Source organism: Elephantulus edwardii, unplaced genomic scaffold (genome assembly GCF_000299155.1).
Source record: "Elephantulus edwardii isolate Elephantulus edwardi_28Jun2011 unplaced genomic scaffold, EleEdw1.0 scaffold00111, whole genome shotgun sequence".
NCBI lineage: Eukaryota > Metazoa > Chordata > Mammalia > Macroscelidea > Macroscelididae > Elephantulus > Elephantulus edwardii.
This window is the reverse complement of record NW_006399861.1, coordinates 4,672,805-4,695,153: the sequence shown is the minus strand read 5'-3', so window position 1 is coordinate 4,695,153 and position 22,349 is coordinate 4,672,805. Positions and strand designations below refer to the sequence as shown.

Below are 22,349 nucleotides of genomic sequence, written 5' to 3'. Positions count from 1 at the left end.
CTGGCCACAAGTCTTATATTCTTTGACTGAAAATAAAAGTTGTAATTTTTAATCTGTACTTAAGTTTTCATTTTACCATTACCAATGATGTGTTTTATTTATCTTTAATGTCTCTTTTTAGTGCCAATAGAATTGGCATAGAAATGACCAGAGTTGTCCTCTTAAAATCTTTTTCTTAAAACTGCGTCTGTGCATTGAACATTAAGATTTTATTAAAAAAAAAAAAGATTTTATTTTTAAGCATTCTTTTGTGATAAATTTCATTGAAGTGAAATAAAGTTTTGAATTACAAACTCTATAGTACATCTTAAAAATTCTAGGATGAGGTAGAGAAGGGTGGACAGGCCTGAAGCAGTATGAATATAACAAGTAAGAGTTCATGTTTCTTTTAATTGCTGAATAGTATTCCATTGTATGGATATGCATTTTATTTACTGTTTATCAGTTGATGGGCTTTTGGTTTGGGGCTTTTTTTGGGGTGATTTGCACCTGTTATGAATATGCTTAATGCAAGGTTTTTATTTTATCAATGCAGATTTTTATACAGAAGTGTGTGTGTGTGTGTGTGTGTGTGTGTGTGTGTGTGTAATTTTTCAGTTATTTTGGTCATATTTCCAAATGTGGAATTGTGGGTAATATGATAACTCTATAGTTAACTATTTATTTAACTGGCAAACTGTTTTCCAAAGCAACTGCACCATGGTCTTTTCCCATTTCACTGTATAGAGGATTCTATCTGATAAAATGCTAATTTTCTTTTTACTTTTAATTGTTTAGCACATTCATGCTAATTCTTATTATTTTACCTTTTAAAATTATGGTTATACTGTTGTTGTTGTTGTTGTTGTTGTTAAGTGCCGTTGAGTCGCAAGCGACTCATAGCATCCCTATGAATGAGAGTTATCAGCGCTTGGGTATGCTTATACTAGAGGCTGTTTAAAGGTATCTCATTGTGGTTTTTATTTACATTTCTGTGATGTCTGCTATTGTTAGGTACTAATAAATGAGAACTAACTCATAGCTGATCTTCCAGGGGGCATTCAGAGGCCATAAATCACGTAGGAGGGAATTGCTTATCTTTCTCCCAAGGAGTAGCTGATAGATTCAAACCACCTACCTTTAGGTTGGCAGTATCACTTTTTAGTCTGCCAGAGCTCCCTTCTCTGATGACTGTTCTTGTTGTTTCCCATTAAGTTGGAACTGACCCATAGCAGATCCTCTGGCAGGATTTCAGAGGCTGTTAATTGTCCAGAGGAGATAGCCCATATTTCTCCTGTGAAGCGTCTGGTGGACCAGAATTGAATAATCTTGTTAAATGCTACTTGTAAATGCTATGTAATTTTTTTGTAAGCAGCCACCAAGATGAGTAATAATTTTCATCAGCAAATATACTTGTCAGCCACATTGCTGAAATTATTGGTGATTAAGATTTTTTAAGCCTTAAATATCAAGAAATGTTTTAAAAGTTATTTTTATAGCAAATATATTAAATAATTGAGAGAATTTTTATAATCTGTAGGATTTCATTCAAAAGCTCTACTTTGTTCATAACTCTTCGTAGTTGCTTCTACTTGTAGTGAGATTGATTGGTGATATATACTTTAATGATTAGCATGAGAAAAAAGGGGAAATACGGAGAAATGTACATCTTTTCCCAATTGTATGATTTTTTTCTAACTAGCATTTTAGTAAGTCCAAATGTATTCCAAACACAGAGAAAGCATTTAATTCTGGCAGCCGTTAGTGGCACATTGGCACTTCAGCTTTAGCTACTCAGAAGCCTGCCAGTAGATTGTTTAAAATTTTTATGTTTCCAGGAGCAGATGGACTTTATAACAGCTTGGTTTCAGATTTAATATTGCATCTGAAATGTATTCATATAATTTAACATACTAACCTTCAGCTATCCAAGAGGCCTTAACTCTTTTTATCTAGTGCATTCTGAGTAGGATGAACTTAATTTATTGACCAGATGAGAATACTTTGACAATGAGAGAGTGCACTATTTATAATACACTAGGACAGAAGGTATAAACTGGGTTATAATCTCTTTTGGCTTCAAATAAATCTCAACTCAGATAATTGAATTGGTCAATCTTATCATCATCACTCTCTACCTGTAAAGGATACACCTTTTATTTGTGACAAAACATCCTAAATCTGGTGACTTAAAAATTAAGTTTTGTTAATATTTTATTTTGAGGCATGACAACATAAGCCAGAGTGTCTAGGACTGCTAGAGCCTTTCTTTATATGAATTTTCTTTTTTTAATGAATTATTCACATTCCACATGCAAAATATGTTCCCTTATATGATACTCAAATCAATAAAGATGTAACAGCACATCAACAGAGAACTGCCAGAAGTGCAGGCTGGGTTTACAAGAGGCCGTGGTGTTAGGAATATTGTAGCTAATATTAGATGGATCTTGGCTGAAAGCAGGGAGTACCAGAGGAATGTCTATCTGTGTTTCATTGACTATGGGAAAGGCTTTTGACTGTGTGGACCACAACAAACTATGGCTAACTCTGAGAAGAATGGGAATCACAGAATATTTGATCGTGCTTATGTCTATGCTTGGACTAGGAGTGTGTCATCAGAACAGAGCAAGAAGACACTGCATGGTTCAAAATTGGGAAGGGTATACGCTAGGGATGTGTCTTATCTCCATACTTTTTCAACCCATATGTGGAACAGGTTATCTGCCAGGCCGGGCTTTATGAGGAGAAATGTGGCATTAGGAGTAGAGGAAGACTCATTAACAGTCTGTGTTATGCAGTTGACCCAACCTATTTGCTGAAGCTGAGGAGGACCTGAAGTGCTTGCTGCAGCCTTCAATATGGACTAGATCTCAATATCAAGAAAACAAAGATTCTCACCACTGAGCCAATGGGCAACATCATGATAGATGGTGAAGAGACTGAGATTGTTAACAGCTTTAGTTTGCTTGGCTCCACAATCAACACTCGTGGCACCAGCAGCCAGGAAATTAAAAGATATATTGCATTGGGAAAGTCTGTTGTCAGAGACCTCTCCAAAGTACTGAAGAACAATGATGTCTGTCTGGAGACCAAGGTGCACTGGATACTGGTCTTTGCAATCACTAGCTATGCATTAGAGAGTTGGACAGTGACTAGGGAGGATAGAAGGAGAATTGATGACTTTGAGCTGTCGTGTTGGAGAAGATTATTGAATATACCATATACTGCTAAGAGAACAAACAGGTTCATCCTGGAGAGGGTGAAACCAGGCTGCTCCTTAAAAGCAAGGATTCAGAAGCTTCATCTGACATACTTTGGACATGTTGCAAGGAGGGACCAGTCCTTGGAGAGGGACGTCATGCTTAGGAGAGTGGAGGGACAGCGCAGGAAAGGAAGACCCTTGATGAGATGGATTTATTCAGTCACTGGGGTATTCGGGATGGGTGTGTCGGAGACAGTGAGACTAGCACAGAATAGAGCAGGGTTTAGGGCTCTTGTACATAAGGTCACTCTGAGTCACAGGCGACTTCATGGCACATAACAACAATACAACAAACTGTAACTCACTGCCATTGTGTCAGTTCCAACTCATGGTGACTGTCCATCAGGTTTCTGAGGCTATAAGTCACAATTGCCCCAAGCTGTCCATTTTTCTCATGAGCTTCTAGTGCATTTGACCCAACAGAGATGCTTGGCCTTGGGTTAGCAGCATGAGTTGCCACAAGACTATGCCCCTGGCGCTTTCTACTTCCAATGTTAGGATCCTGCACTGCAATCCCAAAGGTTTGCAGTTTGAAAGTGCCAGCTGCTCCACAGAAAAAGTTGGGTAGTCTCCTCCTGTGTCATATCCAGCCTCTGAAAACCCGCTCGAGAGTCAGCTGTTCGTCAGTTCCCGCTCAGTGGTACTCAATAAAAACACACTCTCAGTTTCTCATCCTGTTACCTAAGTCAGATAAGCCTATTTAGGTTTGGCTTCTTAGCGTAATTGCTCTTATATGTGTCTGACTCTGAGAAGAACGGGAATCCCAGAACACTTGATTGTGCTAATGTGAAACCTATACTTGGACCAAGAGGCAGTCATCAAAACAGAGCAAGAAAACACTGGATGGTTCAAAATTGGGAAGGGTCTACACCAGGGATGTGTCCTGTCTCCATACCTTTTCAATCTGTATGCAGAACAGATCATCCTGGAGGCTGGGCTCATTGAGGAGAAGTGTGGTGTCAGGATTGATGGAAGATTCATCAACAATCTGCGTTATGCAGATGACACAACCCTGCTTGCTGAAACTGAAGAGGACCTGAAGCGCTTGCTGCAGAGGGTCAAGGACTGCAGCCTTCAGTATGGATTGAGGCTCAATGTCAAGAAGACAAAGATTCTCATCAGTGGACCAATTGGCAGCATCAGGATGCATGGTGAAGAGATTGAGCTTGTTCACAGCTTTAGTCTGCTTGGCTCCACAGTCAACACTCTTAGCACCAGTACCCAGGAAATTAAAAGATGTACTGCGATGGGAAAGTCTGCTGTTAGAGACATTTCCTAAGTTCTGAAGAGCAATAGTGTTTCTCTATAGACTAAGGTGCATCTGATACAGGCCATGGTCTTTGCAATCACTTGTTATGCATCAGAGAGTTGGACAATGACTGGGGATAATTGATGACTTTGAGCTGTCATGCTGGAGAAGAATATGAGGTATGATTAGTCATCAACAGTATCAGTATGAGGGCACCATGGACTGCTAAGAAAACAAACAGATTCATCTTTGAGAGAGTTAAACTGGGCTGCTCCTTGGAGGCAAGGATTCTGAGGCTTCGTCTGACATACTTTGGACATGTTGTAAGGAGGGACCTTGGAGAGGGACACCATGCTTGTGAGGGTGGAGGGACAGCACAGGAGAGGAAGGCCCTCTATGAGGTGGATTGATTCAGTGACTAGGGTAATTGGGATGAGTGTATCGGAGGCAGTGCGATTGGCACAGGACAGAGCAGAGTTTAGGGCTGTTGTACATGGGGTCACTATGAGTCGCATAAAAACAAGTAAAATAAACAATAGTAAGATAGGGGCTGTATAATCAATAATTTAATTAAAAGCCAAAGGTATAGCAATTGTGAGTTCTCATTGGTCCCCAGCATTTCTGAATTCCTCTGGGCATATTTCCAGGCTGCCTGTTCTGACAGTAGAGTATGTTCTTTGAGGAGCATTCACTTCTGTTTCCTAGAAGTAGTTCTGAAGCTAATTGTTACCTGAGGTTTTCCCTTCACCCTTTGGGCTGTTGTTTTTGCCCTCTTAGAAATCCTTCTTGTTCTGCAAGAAATGACCCCTGTTTGCAGCTGAATCACTTTCTTACTCTGCTTCGTGCCTGTGTAGTCAGAAACCCAGAGAAGTATTTTTAGGTTGAAGTGTTTCTGTCCCTGTTGATCCAAGTTAGAATGACACTCTGAAAACTGTTTTTATTAGACAAAGACCTCTCCCACAATTCCTTTCTAAATAGACCATCTATAAACACTGAGTGGCAGGTCAGAGTGCTGTGGGGCCCATTCCTCTTGTCTAGCCATACTCTATTGTTGCTATTTGCTCTCAAGTTGAAATGGACCCAATTTACTGCCTCTAAAGCTGCTGACAGGTTTTTAGAGGCAGTAAATTGCCTTTCTCATTTAAAGCGGCTGGTGGATTCAAAACTGCATGCCTTTGGGCTGGCAGTGCACCTCTCTACTTTTAGGGTACCAGAGTCCATGATGCTCCACTTTGATTCATTAGAGGTTTTTCAAATAGTTAAAATCAGATCTTTCATAGGAGCTTTGTCCTCAGGCCTTACTTTACTTTAGAAATCTTTTACTAGTCTAGGTTCTCTCAGTTTCCATTTTTGTTTAAAAACCAAACATCTGTTTTCAAGTACCTTATCATTCAGCTGAGCCAATTTACACATTTAGTGTTCTACATGGAAGTCTCCAAAGTAAAATGTACTAGTCCCTTAAGTAAATTTTTTCTATTCCACTGTTTCAGTGTTATGTGGCATGAGTTCTTATATACTTTTTTCCAGCCTGCAAAAGTCATCTTTAATTTCTTTTAGCATTTTTTCCTTGTTTCCAGTGTGTAGGTCTTACTTGTTAAAAATATTCCTATAAAAAAAAATTCCTATAGGCTTTATATTTTAAGACGTGTTGAGAAGCCAAAATAAAAGGAAAAGAGGCCAAAGTAAAAGAACTGAATAAGATTTAAAAGTACAGTTCAAGAAGAGAGAGCAAAATATTATAACAAAATGTGCAAAGAGCTTGAGTCAGAGAATAAAATCAGAAGAACTCTTGACATTTTTCAAGCTGAAAGAATTGAAAAAAGAAATTCAAGGCTTGAGTAGTTAGTACCGAGAGATACTATGGACACAATCTTGAATGATCCACGAAGCATTAAAAAAACATGGAAGGAATACACAGAATCATGCTACCAAAAAGAATTAGCTTATCCAGCACAGAAAAATTTCAGAAAGTAAAGAGCCAGTAATGAAGATTGAAGTTCAAGCTTTCCTGAACAACAAATAAAGACCCAGGGATCGATGGGATACCAGTTGACATGTTTCAGCTAACAGATGCTGTCCTGGATGTGCTCATTACTATATGCCAGGAAATTTAAAAGACAGCTATCTGGACAACTGACTGGAAGAGAACCATATTCATCTTCATACTCAAGAAAGATGATCCAACACAATGTGGGAATTATTGAACACTATCATTAATATCTCCTGCAAGCAAAATATTCTTGAGTATCATATGAATTTTATATGCAAACCAATATAAAATTAAACTATTTTTTAAAAATCATCAAAAATTAATTGTTACCTACCTCAGCCAGTAATCCATAAGAAGACTATGCAATGTACTCCTGAAAAACCAAACTAAAAATTACTGGAACAGTACATTCTCATCAACAACCTGCATGATGTAGATGATAAACAGCTTTGCTTGCTGAAAGTGAAGAGGACATGAAATGCTTGCTGCTGAAAATCAAAGACTACAGCCTTCTGAATGGTTTGCATCTCAACATCAAGAAGGCAAAAATAGGTCCTCACCATGGGACCAACAGTAAACATTATGATAGGTGGAGAAAGGATTGGTGCCATCAGTGATTTCATCTTGCTGGTATCAACAGCCAACACCAGTAGTAAGGAAATCAAGAGACATTATTGCATTGGGCAAATCGGCTGTCAGAGACTTCACCAAAATATTAAGAGCAATGATGTCAGTTTGAAGACTAAGGTGCACCTAATTCAGGTGATGGTCTTCTCAATTACCTGCTATTCATCAGAGAGCTGGACAATGAATAAGAATGACAGAAGGAGAATTGATGCCTATGAGTTATGGTGCTGAAGAAGAGTACTGGTCACATGGTCTGTCAGAAGGACACATTGATGTGTTTTGGAAAAGATGCTGCAAGAGAACTCCTTGAAGGCAAAGGTTCATCTTACATACTCTGGGCATGTAGTGAGGCAAAGCTGTTCATTGGAAAGGGCATCATGTTTGGAAGGATGAAGAGTCTGTGAAGGAAAGGAAGACTCCCAGTGAGATGAGATTGACACAATAACTTCAGCAATGGGCTCTAGTGTGTCAGAGATGATGGGGATAATAGGGCAAGTTTCAAGTTGTCCACTCATAGGGTCTCTCTGAGTCATACTTGACGGCTCCTCACAATAGTCACCACTACTGAGGTCCTGTCTGTTCCTTTCTTCAAGTCTTTAACCATTGTTATATGTATTTTGCAGGTCTATCATTTGATACATAGACATTGACTGAGATTATGTCTTCTTGATATATTATGCCTTTAGTTGGTATATAATGCCTTTCCTTATCTTTTATGGTGCTTTTCATTCTGAAGTCTATTTTTCCAGAGATTGGTATTGCTTCTCCTGATTTTTTGTGTATGCAGTTAGTGTGGTTTATTTCTTTTCCCAGCCTTTGACTTTTAGTCTATCTTTCCCTTCATCTTGTTAGATGCGTGTTAGGTGTGTTTTAGGCAACATATTGATAAGCTTTGGTTTTGTTTATTAAATACATTCTGCTACTCCTTTTCTCTTAATTGGATCATTTAAAGCCATTCACATTGAATGTGATTATTGACAGGCCAGTTTTATTGCTGTGTTTCTTTTTCTTTTTTTCCCCCTTGTTCCTTTGGTTCATCTCCTTTCCTTTACTGTCTCTGTGTGACAGTCTTCTCAACTCTTGTTGAGTTGGTCTTCTTTTCATAAATCCCTTAAGTTCCTGCTTTTCTGCAAATGACCTCATTTATCCTTCTTGTTTGATAGATAGCTTTGCTGGGTATAAGATCTTTGGCTGACAGTTTGGTTGGTTTGTTTTTTGTTTTGTTTTTTTTTTGTTTCAGCTTTCTGTGTATGCTAAACCTTTTTCTTCTTGCTTGCATAGATTCTGCTGAGAAATAAAAAATTAATTTCTTTTCCCTCATAGGTGTCTTACTGTTTTTCTCACTCTGCTTTTAGCAGTCTTTATCCTTGATTTTGGAGAATATGACAATGATATGTCTTAATGCTTCTTTTTTGGGGTGGGTTAGTCTGTTTGGAGTTCTCTTGAGCTTCTTGACTGTGGATTCCCTCATTTTTCATGATACCTATGAAGTTTATTCTAGTATATCTTCCACAGTTTTCTCAGTGCTTTCTCTGCTTTCCTCCTGCTCTGGAATTCTGGTCACATGAATGTTGTTCCTCGTGGTGTTATCCCATATAATTCTAATATTTTCTTCATTTTCCTTTTGTCTCCTCTATTTTTATTTCTGGTGTGCTCCCATTGAGATTCTTGTCTTGCAGCTTGCTGACTGTACCATCCCTTCTGTTTTGCTTTCTTTGCCCCTCCAACATGTTGGAAACTTGCATTTTTTTACTTGATATTCTGGATTGCATTTTCATGCATTTCTGGTGTTTCCAGTACTGACTTGATTGTACTCTGTCTTCTGATGAATTTTTTCAAATCCTTGTAACACTTTACCCATTATTTCAATTCTTTTTTCAGTATTTGTTCATATTATCCCATGTCTATAAATTTCCTCTCTGTCTCTGAGGTATTCATTATGTCTTAAGTATTACCTCCTTTTTTAGGAGAAGGCTTGTTTTCTTTTTTCACAATGTTTAAAACTGTTTGCTGCTTTCTTGTCATTATGTGAAGTTTTTCTCATTATACATTAAGCCGTTTCTATTGTGTCTCCATAAGTTGTTGACAGTTCTACTATTGATTAGTTGCAAACTTAAAATGTTCTCTTTATTAGGAAGGGTAACTTGCTTTACCAGGAGTCCTTTCTGGTCCTGTGCTGTGGGAAAGCTAGCCTTTTTTAAAGTCCTTCAGTTTCTCTCTAGTCTACAGTGAAGCCCTGTGGAAATCTCACCTGAAGACAGTAGACCTCTCCTAGAGTCTGTTATCATCCTTGGTGGTCAGTCGAGGCTGGTGATCCAGTTCCCCTGACTATGTTCCCACTCTCTATGGGAGCAGGGGGAAGGCGATGGGTGTAGCTCCTGATACCCCCCTATATGCCTGCTTTCTCAGGTCATGCTTAGTTTGGTGAGAATTTCTCCCATGTGCAGTCTACCTGTCATAAAGTCTATAATTGTTCTCAGTGGTCTGTAGCATGACCAGAGACCAGGTTCCTCCTGACTATAGCTGCACTTTTTGTCTGGATTAAAGGAAGCAGGGCACCCCTGGGTAATTCTAATGCACCTGCCTTCTCAGTTCTCTCCTAGCTGGGTGAGAATCTTTCTTTTGTGTGGCCTGCCTCTCTTAAGTGTGTAATTGGCCTTGATGTTCCACATTGTGACTGGAGACCAGTTTCCCCTTGAATGCTGCACTCTCCATCTGAGGTGGGGGGAGCCTTATAATATGTTCATGGTTTAGTAATTATTTTTCCTTATTTGCTGTATTGTTCTTGTATGCTGTCGGATCAGAACCAATTCATAGCTGACTTCCAAAACTCAGTGGGTTTTCAGAAGCAAGAGTCTCTTCATTCTCCTCTGGGGAAACTGGTGGATTCAGATTACATGACTTTGAGCTTCTTGTGTAGTTTCTTACCACTAGGCCACCAGAGCTCCCCAGAGCTAATGTATGTATATTTGCTGTATAACTACCATAAATGTATTCTAAATAATGATACTATGAAAAGTCTGTAGGTTATAATAATTCTGAATCAGTATGACAGTGTTTTATTTCTACTCCACTTGTCCAGATGAGGAAGCTAGGGCCCCGAAAGAGTAATTAATTAGATTGCAATTGTTTCTATATCCATTATAACATTTGTTATTCTTTGAAATAGGAGTTACTAAATGACCCATTGTACATTGGACTACGGCAGAGAAGAGTGAGGGGTCACGAATATGATGATTTTCTGGATGAATTCATGGAGGCAGTTTCTTCTAAGTATGTATAATCCTTATTTCATCTATATTTGAGTTAAATATAAAAATATAAAGATAACCTAATAAACTGCAAAATTGCCAATGTTTATTTGGTATAGTTTGATAATTCGATTTACTGACTACTGTTTGCTATTGAGTAGGAACTGACTCTTCACTTCGCTCCACTGGGTTGTTGAGGCTGTAGTTTGCATGGGAAAAGCTTGCACATCTTTTTTTAAGTTTATTTTATTTTTTATTAAATTTTTATTTTATACTGGTTTGCTTACAAAGTTTGTATGTATTGTTTTTCATACTGGAGGTTTCCTGGATGTATTTTTTTTGTTATTATTATTAAATTTTATTAGTTTTAATGAACATTTACAGGGACTTTGAGTTTCTACTCCTTCATTGCTGCACCGTTCTCTCTACCCTCCTCCCCAGTTTGTTCTTCCCCGCCATCCGAATGTCTGTTTTAATTGTCCAATTGCCACAGTGCTTGTCAAAGTCAGTTCTGATTAATCTCCTTTGTCGGTGTGTCCTTTGCCATTCCCTATCACTCCTCCCTGAGAGAGACTTCACAAGTCTCTCTCATAAGGAAAATTCATAAGGAAAAGGGGATGGCGTATTCTCTTAGCTACTTCCTGCTGAAAAGGGATGCTGTGGGTTTCAGGGTGAAGATCTTCTCTCACTACTCTAAAGGGCCCCTTTGGCAGTAGGAAACACATAGACTATTATGGAGATTGATTTTGGAATTTAGATGCACTCTTATTGATTGTGCTTGGCCATACATGTTCATATCCTTGAAGATGTATCATGGGGGTGTTGCAACCTAGAAGACACAAATTTGACTAACAAGTTATAAGTACATGAGTCAAAAATTATGGAAAAGTAAAAGAAAAGGTTCTTTCATTGTTTTACAAACCCTCCCCCAGGTCCACTCCACCATGTAGCCCTCGCTCTAGACTCCTGTGATGACAGAAATACCTAGTCATATATCTCTTAAACAGTTTTCTCCCTCCTCTGTTTCAGTGCAGTATACATTATTGAACCCATCTTACTCAGTGTCTCCCCAACCCCAAGGACAGTCCCATTCTATAACAGTGGCATCATGTAATATTTGTCCTTTTGTGACTGGGATATTTCACTCAGCATAATGTTCTCCAGAGTCAACCATTTTGAATAATATTGCATGAGTTCCTTGTTTTTTAATGCAACATAGTATTCCATTGTGTGAATATACCACAGCTTCTCTAGCCATTCGTTTGTTGATGGGCACTTAGGTTGTTTCCAACTCCTTGCTATTGTGAACAAAGCTGCAATTAACATGGGTGTGAAGCTTGCACATCTTTATCCCATGGAGCTGATGGTAGATTCAACCTGCCATAGAGTTGAGTTAGACACCTCAGTTCTCTATGGACTATATCACCAGAGCTCCCTAATTAATGATTCTGAGTTATATCAATTACTAGACAAATAACATTATTATGTCCATCTTTCTTACACACACACGCGCGCGCGCGCGCACGCACCTCAGTTGCTAGACTTGAAAATACTTTTCTCCTATAAGAGTTTTTACTTACAAGCAATCTTTATATCCTGTGGTTGTTGACTTACATGATTGTGTTGATCTAGTTACAAAGTTACCTGAGCAAGCTTTTTTCATGCTTAATAATAGTCAGTACTTTGTTTTTTCTGGAAGCTGAGAGTCTGATCCTTAGTATTTGTGGTTATTTCTCACTCTTTAGTATATTCTAGAAGGCTCCAAAACTAAGAACCACAGTATTCAATCATGATTAAATTTTGTTAAATCTACAGTATTTTATTAAATATACTTTATTTTCACATGTTCTAATTAGAATTTAGTTGTGGGCTATTGATGTAAAATTTTCCCATTTTTTTTTCCATTCTAGCATGAAACTTTCACCAAAAGTTAGTATTTGTGAGAGAATTTTTTTCACACTGATTAACAGTCATCTCATTTGTTACTGCTATAGCCACAGAAACCATGCACTATTTTAAAACAAATATTATTGCCTTGGTTTTTCATAGAAATGAATTCATCACTAGGGATCAAATGTAACTAGAGATGTGCTTCTGGTTTATTTTTATTATAATGTTTATTCTTAAATTGACTCCAACAGCAGAAAGTGCTTTCATCAGCTTGGAAACATTGAAGATGTTATGAATCACTCTTTTTCAAGGTTCTAGTGCTATTAGTTTTTTTAAAAAAATACATTCTTAAAATATGATTTATTTTTCTTTTTTAATTTTTTTATTGTTGTTCAACATCTACAGAGATTTTGGAATTTCATTCATTCATTGTTGCACTTTTCTCCCCACCCCCCCACCTCCATCCCCCGTTCGCTCCTCTCCTTGACAAGCAAAAGACAAACTCCTTCATTTGTACACAATCCCCTCACCCACTCCACACATCCCCACCCCCACCCCAAGTATGCTCCACTCTGCAACCCTCATTCTGAACTCTTATGATAATCATAATGCCCTAAAATATATTAATGTTAAACTATTCTGTCCCTCATCGGCTTCAATGCAGTAAACATAATTTATCCGGTTTTTCTCAGTCCTACCCCCACCCCAATGTCAGCCTCATTCTACAACAGTGGCACCATATAATATTTGTCCTTTTGTGACTGAGATATTTCACTCAGCATAATGTCCTCCAGGGTCACCCATTTTGAATAATATTGCATGAGTTCCTTGTTTTTTCAATACAGTGTAGTATTCCATTGTGTGAATATACCATAGCTTCTCTATCCATTCGTTTGTTGATGGGCACTTAGATTTTTTCCAACTCCTTGCTTTTGTGAACAAAGCCGTGATAAACATGGGTGTGCATATATCTGCTTGGATGTCATTTATGGTCTCTTTAGGGTATATTCCCAGTAGTGGAATTGCTGGGTCAAGTGGTATCTCTATTTGCAACTTTTTGAGAAAGCGCCACACCGCTTTCCACAGTGGTTGCACCATTTTACACTCCCACCAACAGTGAATAAGGGTTCCAGTCTCTCCACAACCTCGCCAGCATTTGTTGCTTGCTGTTCTGTTAAATTTTGCTATTCTTACTGGGGTGAGATGATTTCTTTTTCTTATATATTTATTAACTTATTTTAATAAATTATACCTGTGAATCTACTTAGTTGAGAATCTAGAAAGTTCAAGTTTAATATGTTGTTGTTCTTGTTGTTTAATGCCGTCGAGTCGTAGACGACTCATAGCGACCCTATGAACGAACAGCCTGATCACTGTTTGTGCATAGAGTTTCCAGAGGCAAGCCATTTTGGAAGTGGATGCCGCTATAGCAAAGTAAAATTTATTTCTGCTAGTTTTTCCTCTTTAAGTGTGTACGGTATAAAACTCTCATATAAGTTTCTGAAGTTACTTACATCTTTCTAACTGGCAAACTTAATGAGATTACTCTAAGAGTAAAGGAAGAGAAAAGGAACATACTTAGTTTATTATCTGTAAAAATAAAGTCTATCTCTGTAATACAAGTTCTGTTTACTCCCAGAGAAGCTGTTAAACAAATTGTATTGTATGCAATGCCTGTACATTTAAGTGCTGATGAATTAAAGAAGATATTTGGAACCGTTGTCGGGGGACAGAATCAGGTCATAGCTGGTGGTACAGTGGGTTTCTGAGGTTGTACATGCACAGGAAGAAACTGCCTGTTGTTCTTGTCCAGAAAACCAACTGAGAGACAGATATGGCCTTGGGATTAGCAGTACAACCCCCTACAGACTGTGCCACTGGAGTTCCATTGGAAACAGTGCTTCTTTTTAAACAATGTTATTGAATTGATGGTTTACCTAAAATCTATGAAAAGGAAATTTGGATTGGAAAAAAAAATCTGTATTTCTGAACTTTTCTCAGGAAGAAGTCCTGAAAAATTTTTCAAAATTATCTCCTGGCATGACTTTGCTTTGGGCAAGTTTGGTTTTCCATTACCATAGAGTTAAGAACCCCCTCATTGCTGACCTTCATGAGGTTTTCAGAGGCTGCAAATCACAGGCAGGAGATTGCCCATCTTTCTCCCAAGGAGCAACTGGTGAATTTGAACTGCTTGCCTTTGGGTTGACAGGGCAGCAAGGTCACCAGAACTCCAAACAGAAATGAAACTAGCGCTACTATAGTTATCCAAGAAGGTTTTTCCTTTGTAAAGGAAGCACAGTGTAAATTCAGAATGGGATATGACTGTTACAAGTTGGATTAGTGAAGAATCAGACTCTAAGGGGGAATTTATTAAGGAGCGGCTTGGAAGCAACATCTTTGGAAGCGAAGAAGTAGAAATGGGAGTGTAGAAAAGAGGACATCAATTACAGAGTGAGCCCACCAGCAGCCTTGGTTTACTTCAAGGAACGACCCCTATATCCTTCAGATCCTTAAAGGGTCACTAATTTCTGACTTTCCCCCCACAATCCTATATTTGTCTATCTGTCTCCTTCTTTATGCATGTGTATATATATGTACTTCTGTGTATTTATACGTATATATATATATGTATGTGTATGCATGTGGTGAGGGGTGGGTGTGTGTATGCACACACACGTTTACCATCTTGGGATGGTTGAGATGAGACAATTATAGATGCTACTCTATGATATTACTCCCCAGGCCAAGATCTGTTAATTACAGACTCTTGTAAATGCAAATAATTTGAGAAGTCGGGCTATATGAAGAATATGACATCAGGACTGAGGAAGACAGATGACATAGCCCTATTTGCTGTAAATGAGGAAGACTTGAAGCACTTACTGAAAAAGATCAAAAGCCTTCAATATAGATTACATCTCAGCATCAGGAAAGCAATTTTGAATTGTGTTGTTGGTGAAAAGGACTGATTATCCCAGAAACAGCCAAAAGAACAAACAAACATGTTTTATAGGCGAGGGGATAAAACTTTGTCTTACCTATTTAGAGCATGTTGTCCTAGTTCTTGGGGAAAGACACAGTGCTGGGAAAAGTTAGAAAGTCAACTTCAGAGAGGAAGACCCTCTAGGAAATGATTGACATAATGAATGCAATAGTACCCTTTAGCATATTCGAGATTGTGAGGCTGGTACAGGATAGGCCAGATTTTGATCTGTGATTCATAGAATCACCATAATTTGTAGTTGACTCAATGACACTTAACAACAACAGCAATCTATCTTTCATTTTGCAACCTCTACTGCAGTTATGATCATGATCAAGTTTTGTTTTGTGTTACCTTCTTCATTCAGTCCAATCATTACTTTTCATGCTTGATATTTTTAGATGAATAGTATTTGTTGAGTGTGGGATAGATCTATGCAATCTGTTGAAATCTACATGTCCCTTTGATCAGCATAATCTAATTTGGTTTTCATAAGAAATTAATGAAAAAAAAATGGCTCTATGGGGCACCACCTGCTAATCTTCCTTGTGGTCCAAAAGTGATGTATGTAAACCACTAGTAAAAAAATCAAGTGGAAAGAATGTCTGTCAATATTAGAAAAACCAGCAAGCATGTTACTAAGAAACATGACTCAAATAAAATTTATGATTTAGAATTGTTTTCCTTTTTCTCATCCAAAAAGGATCAGATTTGCAATTTAACTCTAGCCATATTTTTGTTAAAATGCCAACTATTTATTTCTATTTATATCTTTCCACTTTCTTTTTTTTTAACAAAAAGGTGTAATGTGAAAAAATTAGGAATATATGGGCATGTATTATGTGCTTGTAAAAGTAAATAAGCATAATTTATTTTTCATTAAATATTTGAGGTAGAAGCACATTTGTAGGATTTTAGTAATAGTTTCACATCTCTGCCTATATTCCAGCCAAATCTTGTAAGAGTAGAACTTCACCAAATCAACTTCGTTCTCTCTTCCTGGATATAGTTTACTTTGTTTTTAGATCCTTTTTTTCCCTAATCCTATTTTATGCTAATTCATTTCATGAATTCCAGCAATCCTTTTAATATGGATGTAAAAGTTTTAAATAAGTTTTATTATATGTTTTGAGCTTCAATAATGCATTGTTCTATTATTCCATATTTTCTTTATTAGATTATAAACTATGTTAGAAAAAAGAACTTTATTATCAAGGGATTACATAACTGCCTTTATGTTTTAGATTTTTAATTTCCTCTAGAGAAAATACATTCCTGTTATTTCTACCATTATCTGTTGCTTTCATTAGACTTTCAGTTAGCAGTACGATACATAACACTTTATAGTTCCAAGACTCCCTAATAAACGTGATCTACTCAAAACTCAAGGGAGCTTTGGTGGCTTAGAGCTAAGAAGGGGTTCTGCAGTCCCAAAGGCATGCAACTTAATCCACTAGATGCTCCGTGGGAGAAAGATGAACAATCTCCCTCCATGAGATTTTCTGCCTCTGAAAACCTGTTGAGGGGTCAGCTGTGGGTAAGATCTGACTCGCCAGCAACCAACAACTCAAAGCTCAGCTCATTTTCATTGAGTCAGAATTGACTCATAACTGATCCCTCAGTGGATTTTTGGAGGCCACGAATCGTATGGGAGGAGAGTGTCCATCTTTCTCCCTCAGGAAGCTGGTGAATTCCAACCCCGAATACTCTCTGTGGTCAGTGCCACATAAATACTATGATACTGTTGTTTGGGGCCGTCAAGTCATCTTCAAGTCATAGCAGCGTTATGAACGGAAGATTAACCTTTGCCTCTCCCAGGCCATTCTTATAGTGTCTGATATGCTCAAATTCATTGTTACAGAAGATTAAATAGCTCTTTCCAGCCACCGTAGAGCAATAGACAGCTCCCAGAATGATGAGAAAAAGTGCTGCAAGACCAGGGAAAATAGGTGGCAAAAAGTTGTTCTGCAGTCCCTAAGGCACACAGTTCAAATCCACCAGCTGCTCTGCAGAAGGGTGGGCATTCTCCTCTGTGTGATTAACTGCCTCTGAAAACCTCCCAGAAGGTCAGCTATAGATCAGGTCCAAGACCATGATATATAACAGACGCAGCACCACAAGAAGCAGAAGTATGAGCTGGGATGCCCAGCAGCCAGCCCTAACATTGACCACCCCCCTTTCCTACACACAGTTTGGGCGAGAAGATGCAAAAAAAGTAGTACTGGCCCCATGACTGGATGTGGCGAAGTTCTCCTGGAACTCTTGAGTATTGTACTCACCAAATGAGGATTATTGATGCTTTTCACGCTGCATCTAGTAATGAGCTACCCTTCACCAAGTCCCTTGATAAACACTGTGGCAAGAATTGTGTGACAAATGATATTGGAGTGGTATGAGTCCTAGCATGCGCTGGCCCTGCCTGGGTTACTGAACGAGGCCAGGCTGATTCCTCAGGAGGCAGAGATTTTAAATAAAAAGTCATCACAGAAAATTAAGAGAAAATGATTAAAGGGAAAAGAATGCAACCATCAGCAGTATTCTAAAGGCTCAGTTCCAGTTGGGCGAGCTTTTTGCATGTATTGCTGTCAGGCCAGGCCAAACAGATAGCCATATGGTAGAGGGCAAGGAGCTGGAGTTCTAGCTGAGGAAAATCAAAGTGTGGAAAGGCAAATAAATTCTCCTTCTTCTCATCTTAGCACGTTTATGAGAAGTGTTTGTTATTTAAAAGAAGAATAAATAGACCAAAGTAAATCTGTCTAGAGACTAGAGGTAGTGAGAGTGAGAAGTTAGCAGTACATTCAGATAATACCTTCAGAAATATTTTTTTTAGTGTGGACCTCCATGTTTATTTCTCCTTTTTTTGTTATTATTACTATTAATTTTAATGAAAATTTACAGAGACTGAGGATTTCCAGTCATTCATTGTTACACGTTTCTCCCTGCCCACCCCTCCCCCCGCCCAGTACACTCTTCTCTTTGAAAACTAAAAGAAAAATGCTTTCATTGTTTTACAATCCCTCCCCCCAGGTCCACTCCACTATGCAGCCTTCGTTCTGGACTCCTGTCATGACAAAGATACCTAATCACATATCCCTTCTAAATAGTTTTGCCTTCATCTGTTTAAATGCAGTATACATTGTTTATCCCATCTCTTTCTCAGTCTCCCCCCAACCCCGAGGTCAGTCCCATTTTATACAACAGTCGCACAATGCAGTATTTGTCCTTTTGTGACTGAGATATTTCACTTAACATAATGTCTTCCAAGGCCGCCCATTTTGAATAATATTGCACGAATTCCTTGTTTTTCAATAAAACATAGTATTCCATTGTGTGAATATACCATTCTCTATCCATTCATTTGTTGATGGGCACTTAGGTTGTTTCCAACTCTTTGTTACTGTGAACAAAGCCGCTATAAACATGGGTGTGCATATATCTGCTTGAGTGGCAGTTATGGTTTCTTTAGGTATATTCCCAGTAGTGAAATTGCTGGGTCAAATTGTATCTCTACTTGCAACTTTTTGGGAAAGCACCACACCGCCTTCCACAGTGGTTGCACCATTTTACACTTCCATCAATAGTAAATAAGGGTTCCAGTTTCTCCACAACCTCGCCAGCATTTGTTGCTTGCTGTTCTATTAAATTTTCCTATTCTTACTGGGGTGAAATGATATCTCATAGTTGTTTTTATGCATATTTCTGGTGGATATGATTTGAAGGAAATTTCAAATTTAGCTGAAGGAAATAAAGAACAAATTCAGGATGTGAGTTGCAGTACATAAGGAGGCTATGGGCAGGATATTCAATGATTCAGGAAGCATTAAAAGCAGATGGAAGGAGTATACAGAGTCATGGTACCAAAAAGAATTGACTGACAAAGAAGAATTTCAAGAAACAACATATGATCAAGAGACAATGGTGACGAAGGAGGAAATTTGAGCTGCTTTGAAGGAATTGGCAAAAAGCAAGACCCCTTTTCACAGAGGAAGATATTCGAATAGCCAACAGACACATGAAGAAATGCTCCAAATCACTTGCAATAAGAGAGATGCAAACCAAAACCATAATGAGGTATCTCGCTCCAGGAGCAGTGGCAAAGTTTAACAAGTAGTAAGGACAGCAAGTAGTAAGTGTTGAAGAACATGTGGCAAGATAGGAACACTTTATACATTGCTAGTGGGATTGTAAAATGGTAAAACTATTCTGGAAGGCAGTTTGACGCTTTCTCAAAAGCTGAACATAGAAATTCCTTACGACCCAGATGGTCCACTAATTGGAATATACCCTGAGAAAATGAGAGCTGAGGCACAGAGACTTGTACACCATTGTTCATTGCAGCATTATTCAACATTGCAAGAACATGGAAACAGCCCAACTGTCCGACCACAATAGAATGGAATGAGAAATTATGGTACATTCACACAGTGGACTACTAAGCATCACACAGGAGCAGTCATTTTGTAAATTATTGCTTAACTTGGGAGGGACTGGAGAGCATTATGCTGAGTGAACTAACTCAGTCCCACAAAGACAAATATAAAAATCATTAATGTAGAATGAGTATAGGATGCAACAGGGGGAAGGGTAGATGCAGAAGAATGAGGATGTGTACGGGGGTGAGGATTAATCATGGGGTTGTACAATTTGATGGGAAGGCTAAGGGAATTGGAAGAATCTGATCCGAAAAACAATGTATTTGAATTTTGTAAATACACTAGTATAATAAATTTTTAAAAAACCCAACCACAAAACACAAGGCCCAGGAATTAAGGGAATACCAGTTGACAAATTTCAGCAAACAGATGCAGCCCTCGATGTGCTCACCAGTTGTGCCAAGAAATCCGGAGGACAACTACTTGGCCAACGGACTGGAAGAGATTCATATTTATTCCCATTCCAAAAATGAGTGACCAGACAGAGTATGGAAATTATCAAATAATATCACTAATATCACATACTAGCAAAATCCTGCTGAAGATTATCCAGAAATGATTGACAAAGAACTACCGGAAATACAAGCTGGCTTTAGAAGAGGTCGTGTGTCACTAGAGACATTATTGCCAATGTCAGATTGATCTTGGCAGAAGGCAAAGAGTACCAAAGGAATGTCTATCTGTGTTTCATTGACTATTCAAAGGCATTTGACTGTGGATTACAACAAACTGTGGCTAATCTTGAGGAAAATGGGAATCCCAGAACATTTGATTGTGCTTATGTGAAACCTATACATGGACCAGGAGGCAGTCCTCAGAACAGAGCTAGGAAATACTGCATGGTTCAAAATCAGAAAAGGAGTGTGTCAGGGATGCATCCTGTATCCATACCTTTTCAGTATATATGCAGAACATATCATTCCGGAAACAGGGCATCAGAATTGGAGGAAGACTCATCAACAACCCATGTTATGCAGGTGGCACAGCCTTGCTGCTGAAACTGAAGAGGAGCTGAAACACTTGCTGCAGATGGTCAAGAACTGTAGTCTTCAATATGGATTGAAGCTCAACATCAAGAAGACAAAGATTCTCACAGCACCAGGATAGATGGAGAAGAGATTGAGGTTGTTAATAATTCTGGCTTGCTCAGTTACACTGTCAACTTTTTTTTTTCTTTTAAAGAGAGAGTCATAGGGATTTTATTGTTAAAACAAAAGAGAGAAGCATAACAGAGGAGGCAAATAAATTAATTGTTCTGGTCATCTAGACTGCTGGCTATCTCTATGGCAAGGCCAGCTCCTTACAGAGACAACATTCAAACCCCAAACTGCAGCTATCTGAGATTGTTTACAAGACAATGACTAAACACCTACACAAAGGGTAGCAATAAACAGATTTCCTTTCCTCAAGTTTTAGAAATGACTCACTGGGAATGAAAACACTTTCATAAAGAAATTTTTCTTTCGTCTACACCTCCCAGGAAGAAGTGATTTTGAGCCCTAGGCTGAACAAGGAAATCCTCAAGGCTATAATCTAGCTGTAGTTACGATGTTACGCACTTGGAAAAAATAAAAATTAACATCAGTATCAAACTAACACACTGACTTTTCTCCCTAATCATGTTTTCAACCAAATTGGAGTTAATCTTTAAATTCAAGAAAGAATTTTCAGTACTAGTATTTTGCTCTGTTTTGCACATGCAAAAGGAGTCTCTCTCCCCAAACCTGGCCCAAGAGGGACTACATGAAGAACTGGCTACAGAACAGGTCTACCAGGAGGCAAGAAAGGCCAGTTTCATCACAGGTCTGGCTCTTAACTGTCCAGATCCTAGCAGTCCTAACCAGCTAAGTGAGAGCACAGTACCAGCCCCGTGCTGGGTGGGTAACCTAGTCAGTGAATATCTCTGCTGCAGAATTTGCTGACACTTACATTGACTGATTGTGGTAAAGCAATGAAGAAGCCTGGGATTTGGAATAGCAAACCATTACCTAGGAAGCCATGGTTAAAGCGCTTGTCCTAGAGAAGTAATATAAAAATCGGTCATCCCTGTTACATCACTGCTGAGATTTAGTCTAAATTAATGTTATACATAATGGCTTCTTCCACACAGTAAGGACAAGCTTTTCAGCAGTGTTTCTCAAAAGTCAATTATAGTTTTGAGCTGTAGCCTTGATTTAACAGGTTGTTGTAAAAATATTACTTTTCTATATCAGAGCTGAGATAAAAGAGGTATCAAGAAAAAGACACCCTCAATCTAGATTCCCTAGAACAGAAAACTCTAGAAACTAGTGGGTGTGAACGTGTCTAAATCACAGGGCTCAGGGGACTTGTTTCTTCCCTTCTGTCACTGACATGTACATCTTGGGCAACTTGAAGGTTGCTGGGTCCTCCTCCATCCAGGTGTTCTGATGTCCATCAGGGAGGGCTCTGAGCTCCTCCGTAGACCTGGGTGGCAAAACCTCCTGAATCAGACTTCTGGAGGTATCTCAGTCAAGAGAGGCTCCATTTATCTAATGGGTTTCTGTCCTTATCCCCACTTCCAGAATCCATGACACTGGAATTTGGGCCAGGTAAGGGACTGAGGCTCAATGTCAAGAAGACAGAGATTCTCACCACTGGACCAATTGGTAGCATCAGGATGGATGGCAAAGAGATTGAGATTGTTCACAGCTTCAGTTTGCT

The 22,349-nt window shown here is 38.6% G+C and overlaps 1 protein-coding gene across 1 annotated transcript in view; it reads left to right on the top strand.

Moving 5' to 3' along the window:
- The window catches only part of ME1 (malic enzyme 1, NADP(+)-dependent, cytosolic), a 212,837-nt gene that overhangs the window by 93,057 nt on the left and 97,431 nt on the right, over positions 1 to 22,349 (top strand). Inside the window, exon 6 of the mRNA XM_006892123.1 lies at positions 10,280 to 10,383. Coding sequence (XP_006892185.1) covers positions 10,280 to 10,383 — 104 coding nt within the window. The remainder of the gene's footprint in view (positions 1 to 10,279; positions 10,384 to 22,349) is intronic.